Here is a 15,619-nt window from a genome sequence, read left to right on the forward strand (position 1 = left end):
CTAAATTGTAATTTTAACATAAGGTGTAGATTCTAGAGTTACTATTTNTTAGTAATAGAAATAACAAAACAACAGCATTGTTTGTGAATGTTGTTTAGAAATTGTTTAAATTTCGAAAGTGAAATTGGACTCTGTAATATTCAAACTAATAAAAACATTTTAATGGAAATTTATTTTGGTGATAAAGCATGTTTTTTTACCTTTGTTTGCTTCCATGACAAATAAGAAAGCTCCAAATTCATTCAGTTCTCGTTGGTCAGTTATTCCAAACTCACGACCCAGGCATTCAATTACTTGCTTTACAACCTAAATTTTTTAAAAATTACTAAAGGTATCATGCAAATATTTTCGTAATGTAGAATTACCAGTTAAATAAATGGAAAAACTTACAGTGGTTGTGTTCACTTTGAACTCCCACTTTATTCTTCCAGGTAGAATAAAGATCTGCTCAAATGAGGTGCTACCAATCTGCAGGGAAAAACAGTGCAGGTAAAAGTGGAGGTATAGTAACAAATATTATGCAATGTCATGCTTCTTACCCATTAAAATAGACCCAAAATTAGTTATTCTACAACTGTCAAGCACTGTTACACACAATACAGAACCTTAAGTTTAACTTGGTATCAAAACAATCACTCAAAAATTGGCAACTCGTACTTGGCAACTCGTAAGTTGGCACGAAGTGTATGAATACCCGTGTTATAACAACTGATGTTTCCGGCCACGCGAGGATAAAGTAATTTTCATTCATTTATTTATTCACTCACAGATATAGCTTGAATTTCCACCTCAGTTGGAGGGTGTCTTCTTCCACCGTAGTTTAATGTTTGCTGAAGGTTAACGAGTGTAACAGCAGCAGGGTCTGAATTTAAAATTTATATTTTGTGAACTAGTAAAGATTTTTCAACACATACACATTGTGGAATGGAAACTGTATTATGTATATACTCGAACTAAGCAGTCTAAGGTTTATATGAATGAATGAATGAATGAATGAATAAATGAATGTTTATATAAATAGCAGTTATGATTATGTCCTGCTATAATACAGATAACTTAAAAATAAAATACTATATTCATTGCATGATTAATGATCTATATACACACAAATGCTGTGCATCTGTCAGTACAAACAGAAAATATATAGAACCTCTGCCATATACGTATGAATGAAAAAAATGTCTCAAAATGAAATTATAAAAACTGTTTCTTATACTTGCTGTTTCAGATTCTGAACACTTTTGGTTGAGATGAGCAAGAAAATGTGGAAGCAGAACTTTTGTTGGGCGGAAATAAGCAGTGAAAAATGCCAACAGCCTCCATGCTCTTTCTGCGCTATCCCTATAGGGGACAAAATGTGTAAGCTGACAAATAAAATAAGGATATAGCAAAAGTAACAAACTGTTCAAAATACTGATTTTGTTATGGTATGTTTTAACACAAAATAAAAAAAGATTTTTAGGAAAAATTTTGTTTGAAATATTGATAAAAAAATGATGAAAGTTTGAAATATTGGTGATTATATTTTGACTGTAATAGTTAAAACACAGCAACAATTAGTTTAAACAGTTAGGATATTCTTGTACTTACTGGCGTTTGTTTCTATTTGTTTGCCTGACAATTTGCACATACACCTCATCAGACATAGGCAAGTTTTTGCGAACCACTGCTAACACTTTGATAATGTTTGTGTAGTCGTTTTGACCTTTTCCAATCACATCTCGGCAAAACACAAGAATAGCTAAAAAGGTGTTAAAATGAATTAATTTCAAACAAAAATAAAATAAATTTTTGCAAGACATTGATAAGGTCTCTTGGGTTTACGGATTGCAGTGACTTTTGCTGATGATAAATCAAACAAAAAAACGTTATTAAAAAACAAAATTTAAAACTAAAATTTTTAATATAATTTTTAAAAGTATTAAAACATGTGTTAATTTCCCTTTTAGAAATAAACAAAGGTGTGAAAAGTATATCTTTATTATTTTCCCTATAACATACCATTGAATGTAAGTACAGCTAACTCTTCGTTAGTTTTGTTGTCATAACTGATCAAAGAACTTTTCAGTGGTTTCTGTAATAAAAATAGCATTACTGAATACAGTTATTTTATTTATAGTATTAGTAATGCTACAATGTTTAAAATATGTAAATAAAAACAGGTATATAATTTTTTTTGCACCCACAACTGCAAACCTTTGTATGTTGAAGAAGTTTATCAACTTTATTGCTTTTTTTAAAATAATCGAGAGCAAATCTTCGAATGGAATATTCTCTTCCATCATCTGGAGGTTGCTGGATTTCAAAAGAGCTGTCTGAACGACTGGGTCGATGCCTTGAAACAATTTCTTCTTGCTCTTCATCCTTTTAAAGTTGATTTTACACGATTTAAATTGGCTCCCTGGCACAGTGGTTTTAAATTCGGGGCTAGATGCTGCTACTATTGTAGTGTATGTAATCTTGGGCAGGACACTTAACACCAATTGCTCTAACCAAGAGGTAATTATGTGTTCTCCAAATTGTTGGTCATACATAAAAAGTGTCAACTAGGTGAATGAAACAGAACACCTGTGTTGTAACAAATACCATGCCTTACCACAAGGATAAATAATCCACATTCATATATTGCGATTTTCCTAGGACAGTTTTCTGAATTTAATTTCATAAATTATCTACACATACATTTTGTATACTTTCTCCCAAACAGTCTATTAAAACAAATTAAAAATTTTACCTCTTCTTCCTCATCTGAGTGCTGGATTGGAGGGAGGACTGGGATTGGTCTTCCAGGAGAAACAAGGACTTCTTGCTGAGGAGCACCCTTCATGAATAAGAGGATAAAATTCTTCATTGACTTCACTTTCCTGGATAAAATATAATTTTTTTTCTGAATTGGATAATTTTTCGTGAATAACATATTATAAATATATTATTTTAAAAAAATGAGAAAAAATCAATTGTTATACGAAACACAACAGTTTTTAGCATATTTAAAACTTTTCTTTTGCTTTGTCAAACTAGAATGCAGAACACATTACTGGGTTTCCTTTTAACACCCAACAATTTTGGCACAAAGCAGCTGTTGGGTAGTAACAACTTATATTAAAATTCCAAACCAATAAAAATTTTAATATTTTTTTCGTATAGTAATGCGTTAAACATCATCTTAGATATGTTGGTATAAAACTAGGTAATTGGTTCTTATAGATAAGATCTCACTCACTTTGACTGTAATGTAAGGACCCCATGCTTAGAAGTAATGACCAATGCATTACTTGACTTCAGGTTGACAGTTTTAACATCAGTAAACTTAAGACTTTCTTCACATTTCCATTTGTTTGATTCTAAAAACAACAGAAACATAAAAATATGAAAATTAATAATATGTTGCTTTTAGAATTTATATTCTTATGAGTGGACAGTTCACTAAAACAACTTAAATAAACAAAAAATGTTTCAAGATCTATTTGTGACAATCCAGTGTTAACCAAACAAGCAGTTTTGGAGGTTTGTAAATTACAGTTACAATATTGCACGGTTTTAAAATGGTTTAGTCACTATTGCATTTTGTAAATTACCCAGCTACTAAATATATACATTACATTCCCTATGGTAGTTGGCAATAACAGATTTTGAAACTATATCTCAGTTATTAGATGGAAAACATGTTTTAAACGGTACAGTTTTCAAAATAATATTTAGGTAGGAACATTCTATATATATCATTTATTCACTTCAAAACATGTTCATCATTAATTCCTTTGTGGCAAAACTTAATCTTAGAACACTTGTGGTAAAGTATAGAACCTTTTTGCGGCAGATAACAATGTTTAAATGTAAATATTGGCAAAGCCACCTTAACCTTGAGGTTGTAAAGTTGTTTATGAGAACAAATGGTGCCAAGAAAACTAATTTAATTTTATATTACCCCCTATGTTTTCATTACAAATTTCATTCAATTTAATTTTATATGTTGTGTGTAAAAAAGATGGTAAAAGGTTAACATTACCGATTAGTTTCATTGAAGCAACATTACATCTTAAAATGTGCCCGTTAAAACTTTACATTTACCATTGCTATGAAACTTTTGTTTCAATTTTAAACTGTACAAAAGTTCTTCAATACAGGAAATTTGTATTTTACAAAAATACAGGTTTGTAAAAGACATAATTTTACAGAAGAAATTGCAAACTTGTGAAATTTACTTCTAGGTCCAAATTGCCAAATAAATATACTTAAAAAATAAAAAAGGCCTTGTTTGGTCACCTGTTTCTTTTAACAAATGAATTCCTGACTTTCCAACACTGAGCAAAGTACATTTCATAAGATGTTTATGAGAGGGAGAGGAAACTTCAAGAACCTGAATTTAGAATATTAATTTAAACTTTGTTGAACATACTGCATACACAAGGCTTGTTTGAATGAGCTGATATATGAGTTGAAGTTATCGAGTTTGCTGTTTAATATTAACTTTGCAGCAGACAACCTGACTGTGGGTTTGAGGTGTAAACATAAAGTATTTTTGGAATTCGATATATCAAACCAACAATTTAGGGGCATAAAACACAGTTTTTGGTTTGTATTAATATAAACAAGACAGCCCATATATATATGACATTATTATCGTAGTTTTTAAATGTTTTGTTTTAAAACTAAAACCATCTTTAGTGATATCAGAAATAAAAATGGATGCTAAAATATAAACTTTTTATGATGTACTTATCATGTACAGCATGGTTTTTTAAACTGTAATAAGTGTGCTGAAAAAACTATTATTTAACAATAGTTTATGGAAAAGTTTCATTATGTTTTTATAAAATTATATAAAAAAAAACATTTTTTAAAATCTCTAGTGTGCTATAAACATAAAAAATTAGGAACTACTATTGCCTGTCAACATGCACAAACAAAATACATTACCTTAATCCGAATTATTCTTGAGAAATAAATTTTCCATGTGTTAATGGCGGTAGCAACGAATTTCTTTTTTACAGCTGTCGAGCTTCTTTCATTTGGAAGAGATTTTGGTTTTTCAGACGGTAATATTCTTGGTGAGCCTCGTTGTATGTCTTTCTGAATCTGTACATGATGAAATGGTTGAATTAATGTACAGAGATAAAAGATAGTGGATGCTAAAAGTAAAAAATAAATGCAAAACTGTTACAAACTTTAAATGGCTTGATATTTTATCTTCAGTTAAGTAAAAATGATCGGAAAATTTTACAAAAGTGAAAAATAAAAAGTAGTTATATTTTTACAAGAGAAAATAAAACATTTCAATAAAATCAAAAAAATACTTGTATAAACAGAAGGTGAACAACAACTGCACTGTCGAATGCTTCTTTTGGAAGAAAATACTCTTTCCGGACCATTAGTTTCCAGTCTACATTGCGATATATTGCAACTGGATTGTGTTTTGTTGAATGTTGAGTTGTGTGACAGTCAGTATCCAAACCTAAAATAAATTGTTTGATGGAATTCTTACAAACTTCAGATGAAATTAATTGTTTTAAAATAAAATCTAAACATAAATTATTTTTGTTTGCTTTTTAGAATGCTCTAGCTTTTTTTTAGGCTTCACCAAGCACACTCTTGAATTTATATTTTACAGTAAGTGTTATGTACACTGAATTCACATAAAACAAATAGGCATATATTGACTGTTTCATTACTAAACCAACTTTGAAGTGCTTACGTGCTGCAAGCATTTTTGCCTGTTTCTTTTGAGACAGATTTGAAGTATTTCTCATTACTGAAGTTTTACGAGATGGTTCCAATATTTTAGGCGCTGCCACAGTCGATGGACGAGCCACAGGAACATACTGTCAAACCATGTTTACAACTTTTTAAAATAATAAAAAAAACATTTTACATTCAATTTTAAAAATAATAAGTTTTTTTCAATTTATTTTCTAAAAACATTATTTTTTTTACAAATTACCAAGTCAGGAGTATTTATAAATACATACATGCATACAACACACAAAGATGGAATATTGCGACAATTTTTTGAACTTACCTGTTTTGGTGTCTTATCATAATGTTGCCTCCTCAGCATCACGTCATCTAGTCTTCTCTGATTAAGATCTTCATCTTCCTAAAAAAAAGATTAAATTAATTTTTGAATTTACACTATTGGTCGCATTTTTTCAGAGATTTATTTGGCTATGTATGGCAACAATAGCGAACATGTGTGTTCTATATCAGAGACCTTATGACTACTTATGAGTTTATAAGTTAATGAGTAATGTATGTACTTGTAGTGATTATTTAAAAGGGAATTTTTTTTTATTATATGGCTGGCAATTGGGACAACCCATTAGAGACTACTGGGCTGAAAAATAGTTGTTAAGTCTATTTCCCAAGGACACAAATGCCCATACCCAAAACCTCTAAGCTGCAGGCAAGCATGCTAACTACTTTTCTGTAAGGTCGGAAATGTTGAACTTACTTCACTGTGTGAAGATATGGACGGTGAAGGAGTTGGTTTGTTCACTTTCGCGTAAACGGCTTCGTTCTTCTTTTCTGCCTGCTATAAAAATGGAAATTATCAGTACATTTTAATAAAAAAAGAAAATTGCTACTGATTTGAATAAAAATTAGTTTGGTTTCTTTCTAACCAAAAACATTACAAGACTAATTTGCAGGCTACTAAACCAAGGATAGACTTTGTAACACAATACAAGTCTTGGCCTTTTGAAAATATTATGTATAACAATTAAACTATATTAAGTCTCAAACCTGTTCCTGTCGATTTTTCTTGGACATCAGAGCAAGCATTAACGCTTTTTTATGTGTGTTGTCATCATCTGAATCCTCGGGCTGAAATATAAATTAAATTAGAACAGGAAAAAGGAAAAATACAAAAAAACTCAACTGATTTTGGTTTTGGATCAATGACTTTTTTAGGTTCCGTCTTTTTGACGGGATCTTCATTGTTTGCACCTTCATATATGTCAAATTTCTGCAAAGAAAATACACCAAATATCTGTGTTTACAAACCAAAACTTTCTTTATGTATCTAAAAATTTCTGCAAAGAGTCCATTAGTTATAAAAACAAAAAGAGTTAAATGTAAACAGAAAATAGGAACGTATATCGGAATAAGCAGAATAATTTTAAACTTAAAACATAACAGAAACATATAATATTATTTATCTCTTTGAGTAAGGTAACAGACTAACTTAAACGGCTTACTAAAACGGAGAAGAGAAAGAAATTGGCAGCAAAACGATAAAAACTCAAAAAAACAAATAAAATTTGTCAATTTTTTTCATTTATATTATAACTTGTGTGAAAAAACTAACCTTGCCAAGAAATGCATTTTTCCTTGGTGGTTGTAGGGGTTGTTTTTCTTCAGGTGGAGCCAATGACTTAAGAAGAAAATATTTCTGCTTCTCTGCAAACGACATCTTAACAGTTCCTTTTGGATCCCTGATATCATCCAACTGTATGAAATTTTTAATAAGTTACCGTTCTCTTTGGCAATGCGCTTCTAAACTTGTAGCTAATTCAAGACACAGAAAATAATTTATTTATGCAGAAGTAAAACAATTTTTTTTTATAAAATAAAATCCGTATGTTATAAAATCTACTGTTTATAACATTTTGCATTATTGCTTGTAAGAATTTTTAAAACTGGGAAATATCAGATAAACGATTACAAAATGTAAAAGTAAAATCTCACCTCTTTAAGCAGATCTTTGCTTGGTGGTTTTGGTGGTTCTGTTGGGTACCTGAGAAAATAACATTCTCATAATCAATATTTCCATTAATTAATTTCTTTTGAAGATTTCTAATAATGCTGCTTTTTTTAAATAGTTTCCATATACTATAAAGTATGGACCATGTTACCTTTTGACTTCCCTCTTTTTTGGTTCGGGTGATGCAGTTTCCACTTTTTCAACAGGAGGTTTAAAAGATTTTGGAGATTTAGGGGATTTAGGGCTTGTTGGGGGTGTGGGGGGCTTGGGTATTTCCTCTGTTTTTTCTAACTTTTTAATCCTATCCTTAAAGGAAGAGGACTTAACTTCATTGACAACAGGAGAACGGGACCTATATCTTGGAGATGGAGATCGGCGCCTGTAATTTTCCTGCAGGTGTAAATTAAGTTAATAAAACTGTTTTGATAATTTTGTAGCGTTTACAAACTTTTTTCTGCTTTTCGCTTGTTTTCTTTATCAGGTCTGTAAGTGCAGCTTGTTGAACCTGGTCATAAATATTGCATAATTTTAGAAAGATTTTATTTCAATTGTTAATAAAAAGTGACTGACCATGTTTTGTTGCACCATCATCTGCATTTGTTGTTGCATTAACATTTGCTGCTGAGTTGATGGGTCCAGACTAGATGACATGGCACTTATGGAGGATGGAAACATTCCTGGCTGCATCGAAGACATTGGTTGTTGCATCATTGGCTGTGACATCATAGGTTGTGACATCATAGGTTGTGACATCATCGGTTGTTGCATCATTGGTTGTTGCATCATCGGCTGTTGCATCATCGGTTGGACATCATCGGCTGTTGCATCATCGGCTGTTGCATCATCGGCTGTGACATCATCGGCTGTTGCATCATTGGCTGTTGCATCATTGGCTGTTGCATCATAGGTTGTTGCATCATTGGGTTCATGTTTCCTAAAGTATCCAATCATATAACACAAAAAGACAGCAAAACATTCCCAAAATCTTATAAAATTTGTTATTTAAAAAAAAAATCAGTTTTTCCTACTAATGGTAAACGTTTTGGGGGACTATGAGATTGTTGGGTATATATAGCTCTTATAGACTACATTTTCCATGATATTTTACCTCTCATCATAGATCCACCTCCTTTTAACCTCTTGTTTATATTAGAAGCAGATTGATCCATGGAAGGTCGGTGGATTGAGGAGTCCTAAAAAGAAATATTATTTCATCACACCTACTTTTCTGTACCATCATTTGAAATATTGATCCAGTTAAAATATTCTTTCTAAAATGCATATTTATTTATTTTACTTATCGGTATTTGAAATTAATATATTTCAGGTTTCTTAAAAAGTCTTTCATTCAAACTTACATATTACTGTAGACTGACACATATGTTTAATTTTTTTATTTAATGTTTATAAGAATGTTTACAATCATGAGTAAAAAAATTGGTGCCAACTCTTAAATAATGTGAGCAGATTTAATATGAAGTTTTAGTTTCTGTTTTGTATATTAATTTATTAATTTGTTTTAATTAATCTTCGAGTTGCAATTGTATCTGTATGTATTTTTTACTTATCTATAAATAGTCTTTTATTTTAAGCATATTTTAACAACTGTTGTTTTAGCGTAAATCCCCATCTCTTTATTATTTTTGTTGCCACGGTCTTTGTTTTTATGATCAAGAAGAAAAATTTATGTTATGTCAAATAACATTTATTGGTCCATTTGTCATATACTTAAAATTTATTAGGAAACCTTCAATTTGAAACATATTTTTATTTCCTTTTATATAAACAGTGCAGTGGGCACAAAAATGTTGTACAGTGAATTTTTTAGATAACAAAGTTTAAAGCTTTTGTCATTAAGCACTTTGTGAGCGTAGTTGCGTCAAAAATCAAACAAAATGTGACAAATTGCTTTAACTTCAATATTTGCACGCATAGTTAATGTTTAATTCTTAACATCCTGCAAACAGTACTTGATATATTACTTACTCGATGAGTTTGGACAAATTTTAAGTTTGGCGGACCAAACGAGAAATTGCTGTTTGTAGCTGGTGGGGTGGGTTCTGTGAAATATTAAAAAATGATTAATTACATTTAAGAGAATTATATAGCCGATGAAAACTGTACATAGAAATGTTGAGTACACGTGAATGATTAAATTGTTGTGTACTAGGCAGTCATTCAATATGACATGTTTACTTAATTATGTCGCAATTAAAGATGTGTTTTGCCATGTCAACTTTACAATACTACTATTACAGAAACATTGTAAAAAAAGTTTTGTTATTGCCAAATACCAAATACCATGTTTTGAAAATGTTGGAAAAACAGTTAGTTACACATCGGTTTATACAGATTTTTGTTCACTTATTGTTTTACCTATGTTGATTAATGATTTTATATTTAGGTAATTACAAATGAAAAAATGCTATAGAATCACTAACTCTCACTGGAAAATTATTAGCACAGCTGAAATTGATAAACACATCGAAGGCAAATGTTACATCGTCACATATATATATACTAACAAATTAACACAACATCATCAAGTATGGTTTTTTACAAAAATTAAATTTACCATGAAAACTTCTGTCGTGAAAAACTGAATCACTTCGGTAGCTCCTGCTACTTGGAGGAGGGGATCCAATACTCTCAACTTCATCTTCTTCCTCTTCTTCATAACTGCCATTTAACTCCTCCTCATTTAATGTATACCTGAACAAAATGTTTTTTTGTTTTGAATGTAACTTACTTTATCCTCGCGTGGCTGAAAAACAACAGTCTTTATAACACTGTTTCCTACACCTTGTACTAGCTTTGAGTTACCAGGTATGTTACTTTGTGGGCAATTATTCTTTTTTAATTTTATCATTTTTTTAGGATGCTGGTAATTTGGACACAACTCACTTACATAGTAGTGACCAGCCTTGAACCAATTATCACTGAATTACAGGCAGGTGCGCTAACCACTTTGCCACACCGGATTTCACCGGATTTCATAACAAAAAAAGTTAGGACTAAAAATGAAAAAAAAAATAAGATGATTATATTTTGTGTAGAAGTTATTGAATAAAAGCCCAACAGTACTTAACATATCACATATTAAACAGCAGGCTACACTATAACAAAAAATGGTTTGTGTCTACTAAAATTTAAAAAAATAATAACAGTCTGTTAGCAAATTAACCTTATAATAAGTTGTGGTCTGTTTAAAATATAACAACTTTTTTTTGTCATAAATACAGGTATTTTAATTTTTTATATAAAAAGAATTACACACTGGCCATAGCTGAGAATGGTTTGGTTCTTTGCCACAATCTGCTGATGAATCTCCGGGTTTAACTCAATGTTAGAGACAAGGTCCATGACATAATCATCACCACTTTCTTCATGTATAAAACCATCATTGTATTGAATTGCCAATGTCCATCCTTTCATGGCAGGTAAACCTCTAAAAAATAATTGATACAAATGTTTAATAAGTTTATTTAAAAAAATAATATTCACCAAAATAGTTACATTTAGGTAATTTGTAAGCAGGCATGAGGTGTGTGAAACAGAACACTCATGTTATATTCATTTATTCAAACTATTTATTAATGGCAGATAACAGACTATATCATAAGAAATCAGAGTTCCATTGCTCATTAAATCAATATGCAGGAGCAAAAACATTGAAACAGTATAAAATAGTTACTTTTATGTCTGAGATAGTAAATATTCACACAGGTTTTACATTAAATATTTTTTACAATTTAATCTGTAAACCTACAATACTTTTTTTTAATTTCTTGCAACATAATTTATTTAATTATTAACAACAATATTCTGCTATCAAGTGAACAAATAAAATATCATTGTTTACTTTAAAATGGTGACATTTGTGACAATTACCATTTGCATGCAAGGTTCAGCTAAAAAACAAATACCTACTTTTACTTCTAATTTAAAGTGCATATAGTTAACCAATAAACAAATACAACTGACATACTTTGTACTCAAAGTCCTGTGAGCGAGATCCCCTGCTGTGCTCCAAGAATCAACTCCAATAATAACTGAAGTGTCTAAAAAAAGTTTATTATAAATTTATTATATAAAGACCAAGTGTACTGGGCAAGATATATCCAATAAAAACTGAAGTGTCTAAAAAAAGTTTATTATGGTTTATTATATAAAGGCCAAGTGTATTAAAGACTCTGAACAGCAATAACTCAAACCCAGTGGTCACTAAAGCTTAACCAAATTGTCAGTCATACAAAAAAACAATCACCCACAAAGTTACATGCATGGTAACTCCTTAGCCGCACAGTACACTTACCATCAGAGCAGCAAACTTCTAATGCCATCTTATAGCAGTTATTATTTGCCTCCCACTCCAACACTGATGGTGGGAAAGATCGCATCAAAGTTACTTCCGTGTGAACGGGGGATTGAAGAAGTTTTGTTTGAAAATGTCCTTTGTAATAATCATTTGACTGGTCCGAGACATACCTGGTTCAAAATAAAGGTTTAAAACAGGTGTGGTTCCTTGGTAATTTAAAGATAAACACTCAAATAAAGTGTGTTTATGTCATTATTCAGTAAAATTAAACATTACAGTATTTGCTTAAGGCCTTGAGGAGCTAGAATAAGGTTTATTCTCGTTTATTTGTATTTCTATGCCTTATACTTTATGAACCTGTGTGGTAATAATGATTGAGAGATTTCAAAAGCAGTGACTTTATTGGTTAAAATAAAAAATAAACTTTTAATGTGAAAATTCAATACAAGTTTTATTTTATATTCAGTTAAATATAGGTCTAAAAACTTTAAGGCTAAGCTACATAATACATTTCTGGTGCATTAAATTTCTGATAATACATTCCTGGTGTATTAAAACACAAGATGCATTAAAAATTTAAAACACAGTACATACTAATACCCTTTTTGCATGGTAAAAAGTTAATGCGAATAACGATCCGCATTAACTCGTCATATGATAACTTGCTAACCGCGTTATTTTGCATGGTCATTGGTTTATGCGCGTATCAACATTGAGTAAGCTTATTTTAGCGCAATATTGTTAAACCTAGTTTATAAAATAAATTTTTACACTTTATGGTGCTATTACCAACTTAAAACTGTAAAAATAATACCCGAAAAAGATTAAGCTCTTAAAAGTGAAACTGTAATTCCACCAAACTTTTCATTACTCGCATAATGCGAGTAACAACCAACCTTCTACAGCAGATAACACGCTTATGACGTTATGCGTGTTAACTTTGCTTTTGCGAGTAAATATGCGAGTACTTACGCGCATAAAAGTGACCATGCAAAAAGGGTATAAATCCCTTGATAAAAAAGAGTAGATAATCAATTGTTGCAGGTAAATTAACATAAACTATCGAATCAAATGAAGAAAGACATACTGTAGGTAATGTGTAGATAATCATTAGTTGGTAGTTAAAAAACTAGGAGATATTCATTTGTTGTAGTTAAATTAACATCTCCAATAAAATAAATTTTGACATACTTGAGTAGATATGGGAATAGTTGTGAAGATGGTAAGATGCCTGAGAGTAAATGAGACAACAATCTCCATACTCTGTCATGGTGATTGTCCGAAGTATTACACCATGTTTGTGAGACTACTTGGCAAATTAATTCATCTGATAATACTGGGTTTCTTTGTGCCTGTTGGTCAAGAGAAATGAATTATATGTATACATAATAATATAATAATACCTTTTATAGGTATTAATATAATAACAACATAAGAGTTTTATCAGCAAAGATTTAAAAATGTTTTAAACGAAAAGACAGGATATAATTACAAAAAAACAGTCGTTAAAACATGCTTACAGTTAAAAACATATTCACATTTAATTGAAAGGAAATAAGCAAGATAGCTATACGTGGATAAAGCTTGAAAAAAGTGTTAATATTATCCCACATACGGAATGTGTGGATATATTATATAGGCCTAGCTTGAAAATGTAATAGAAGAAAAAATATACGTGCAGTTTGATTTTAAATGTGATTTCAATTCTTAACACGGAAATAGGTATGTATGTTCTAAAGAAATATTGTCACTTCATGTTGTTACATTATGTGTGTGTTTATTGCACAGTAAATGTACAGTAGTTAACATGTCTATAAATAATACTTTTAATAGTCTCAGAAATTTATATATTATATTTGAATTAAAAATTGAATAGTTGTATAGCACAACAATTATTAACCTCTTGGTTGTGACCCCAAATTAGGTCACATTTAGTATATTTGATCACTGACTAGTGATGACAAAGCCTTGAAAATGGAATTTTAAAAATCATTAATTGAATACAAATGGTTATATAAAATAGATGTTTAGAAGATTTGGGTCCCAAAGCTTCACTATTATTTCATGCTCAAAAATTTAAGACAATTGGCCAGTATTGTTTTAAAAGCACAAAATACTAGTACTATACAGGTTGCACAAAATAAATGAAGACCTTGAAAACTTACATTACATATGATGTAGTCTGCAAAAAACTTTAAAGATTTTCCTTTTAAATTGTCATCCAGCATGTAACGGAGAATCTATATATAATGTGATTGAATAATCAATACCATTGAGTCGTATAATTTATGTTTTATGTGGCCAAGCGAAAATTTTTGACGCTATTTTTAATCAGACGTTAACCATTACTGGGAAATCAAACGTTATGCAAACGGTTTATTACTTTTTGTTATGAAGCTAAAAATAAAACTCTTAGGCTAGAAATGAGAACAACATAAAAGAAATGAAAGTAGTCCATATTTGACAGCATTGTCACATTTTTTATTGATATAGCATGATTATTTTTTATGTTAGCATTGAAGTAAATTATTATTATGATAATTTTAAAGCATAGGCATATGTAACATAGCAAAGGGTTTGACATAAGATTGTCTACATTATGGGTTAACAATTAACACATACCAATCTGTTTAATATCACACAATCAGGGTCCGAACCTTTTCCGAGCACACTGCCGGCAATTGGGTTTGACGTGTATCCCCATGTCCCACCCTGTGTTGAAATATAAACTCTAAACTGCGTGTTAAAATAATTCACAAATATGGTAAATATACATATACGCCGAGTGCGAGTTTGTATACAGTGTATATATGTAACAAAAGGTAGGTGTAACAAAATAACCCAGCAGAGCAGCTAATTGCTGTGCTTACTGATATTAGTGCTAACTTTAAAACCACTTATAACTTAAAATTAAATAATGAAGATTTTGTTTTTGCGCTGCTGAGTTTTCTCTATCGGGAATTCCCCGATTTAGCATTCAAATGACCGATCGCTGCTTGAAGTTTTTTTGTAACTTACCTGAAAAATCTGCCTCACAAACTTAGAAAAAGGATAGTCGTCTATATCATGGGGCAGATAACGAGTTACTGGCCAGCCAGATATGTTCTGCGTAGTCTGTTGCACATTATTCATGGGCGAATGGACAGCGGGTAGATCTGGGAACATAGGTTACAGAAGTTTTTAACTTAGTTGTCAAATTTTAACGCATAACTATGAGTTGCCATTTACCTGGCACTTTTTTTAGCAAAGTTGCTAAAGTAGCCGGGATGATCAATTTGTCCACGTCCATTTTACCTAAAACCTCTTGCGGTCGCAACCAGCAGAAATACCCTGACCGTCTTCGGCAAGATTTTTGTTTAAATATCGGTGACTAGTTAACAAAAAGCGGTGCTCCTGATAGAATTATCTTCCTAACTCACTGCCCGTTGTATTATCTGCGCAAAGTCACCGTAGCGCGGTTAATGATTGATCAGATCATACAAAACGTTATTTGCAGCGAGCAAATATAGTGTGAAAACGATACGACATTTTCTCGCTGGAATGCTTTGTTAGTTCATCTCGATAAAATAGACCAAGCCTCATTTAAACTTTAACTTCGA

At 30.9% G+C, this 15,619-nt stretch overlaps 2 protein-coding genes across 4 annotated transcripts in view; both read right to left on the reverse strand.

Annotated features, from left to right (window-relative positions):
- The window catches only part of LOC100175084 (unconventional myosin-XV), a 15,381-nt gene extending 4,243 nt beyond the window's left edge, over nucleotides 1–11,138 (reverse strand). For 2 of the 3 annotated variants that reach the window (XM_026834675.1, XM_002124519.5), the window contains exons 1-26: nucleotides 10,980–11,138; nucleotides 10,278–10,414; nucleotides 9,689–9,762; nucleotides 8,811–8,895; nucleotides 8,273–8,636; nucleotides 8,151–8,207; nucleotides 7,854–8,092; nucleotides 7,687–7,735; nucleotides 7,307–7,447; nucleotides 6,878–6,964; nucleotides 6,742–6,822; nucleotides 6,452–6,532; nucleotides 6,020–6,097; nucleotides 5,696–5,822; nucleotides 5,298–5,455; nucleotides 4,921–5,079; nucleotides 4,267–4,360; nucleotides 3,224–3,344; nucleotides 2,735–2,864; nucleotides 2,197–2,364; nucleotides 2,002–2,074; nucleotides 1,591–1,741; nucleotides 1,217–1,341; nucleotides 768–862; nucleotides 391–468; nucleotides 201–306 (exon numbers count right to left, since the gene is read on the reverse strand). In XM_026834675.1, the coding sequence (XP_026690476.1) occupies nucleotides 201–306; nucleotides 391–468; nucleotides 768–862; nucleotides 1,217–1,341; nucleotides 1,591–1,741; nucleotides 2,002–2,074; nucleotides 2,197–2,364; nucleotides 2,735–2,864; nucleotides 3,224–3,344; nucleotides 4,267–4,360; nucleotides 4,921–5,079; nucleotides 5,298–5,455; nucleotides 5,696–5,822; nucleotides 6,020–6,097; nucleotides 6,452–6,532; nucleotides 6,742–6,822; nucleotides 6,878–6,964; nucleotides 7,307–7,447; nucleotides 7,687–7,735; nucleotides 7,854–8,092; nucleotides 8,151–8,207; nucleotides 8,273–8,503 (2,629 nt within the window). In that variant the 5' untranslated portion in view covers nucleotides 8,504–8,636; nucleotides 8,811–8,895; nucleotides 9,689–9,762; nucleotides 10,278–10,414; nucleotides 10,980–11,138. The remainder of the gene's footprint in view (nucleotides 1–200; nucleotides 307–390; nucleotides 469–767; nucleotides 863–1,216; nucleotides 1,342–1,590; nucleotides 1,742–2,001; nucleotides 2,075–2,196; nucleotides 2,365–2,734; nucleotides 2,865–3,223; nucleotides 3,345–4,266; nucleotides 4,361–4,920; nucleotides 5,080–5,297; nucleotides 5,456–5,695; nucleotides 5,823–6,019; nucleotides 6,098–6,451; nucleotides 6,533–6,741; nucleotides 6,823–6,877; nucleotides 6,965–7,306; nucleotides 7,448–7,686; nucleotides 7,736–7,853; nucleotides 8,093–8,150; nucleotides 8,208–8,272; nucleotides 8,637–8,810; nucleotides 8,896–9,688; nucleotides 9,763–10,277; nucleotides 10,415–10,979) is intronic. The other variant, XM_026834676.1, reaches the window with a different exon arrangement.
- On the reverse strand, nucleotides 8,788–15,563 carry LOC100184453 (unconventional myosin-XV-like). The gene is made up of 12 exons (XM_002121250.4): nucleotides 15,249–15,563; nucleotides 15,039–15,175; nucleotides 14,643–14,732; nucleotides 14,186–14,260; nucleotides 13,212–13,372; nucleotides 12,018–12,190; nucleotides 11,810–11,842; nucleotides 11,691–11,754; nucleotides 10,980–11,150; nucleotides 10,278–10,414; nucleotides 9,689–9,762; nucleotides 8,788–8,895 (listed from the first exon to the last, which is right to left on the reverse strand). Exons 1-12 carry the CDS (start codon nucleotides 15,307–15,309, stop codon nucleotides 8,788–8,790), a joined length of 1,284 nt encoding a protein of 427 aa, XP_002121286.3. The 5' UTR covers nucleotides 15,310–15,563.
- Between the last annotated feature and the right edge of the window lie 56 nt (nucleotides 15,564–15,619).

Source organism: Ciona intestinalis, chromosome 5 (assembly GCF_000224145.3).
Source record: "Ciona intestinalis chromosome 5, KH, whole genome shotgun sequence".
NCBI classification, from domain to species: Eukaryota; Metazoa; Chordata; class Ascidiacea; order Phlebobranchia; family Cionidae; genus Ciona; species Ciona intestinalis.

Excerpts from the sequence above, each read along its gene's own strand:
- LOC100184453 (XM_002121250.4), bottom strand. The coding sequence starts at position 15,309 with ATGGACGTGGACAAATTGATCATCCCGGCTACTTTAGCAACTTTGCTA. Across the intron at positions 15,176-15,248 it reads TTTGCTAAAAAAAGTGCCAG|ATCTACCCGCTGTCCATTCG; the intron begins GTAAATGGCAAC and ends CTATGTTCCCAG. Across the intron at positions 14,261-14,642 it reads GTGTGATATTAAACAGATTG|ATTCTCCGTTACATGCTGGA; the intron begins GTATGTGTTAAT and ends CATTATATATAG.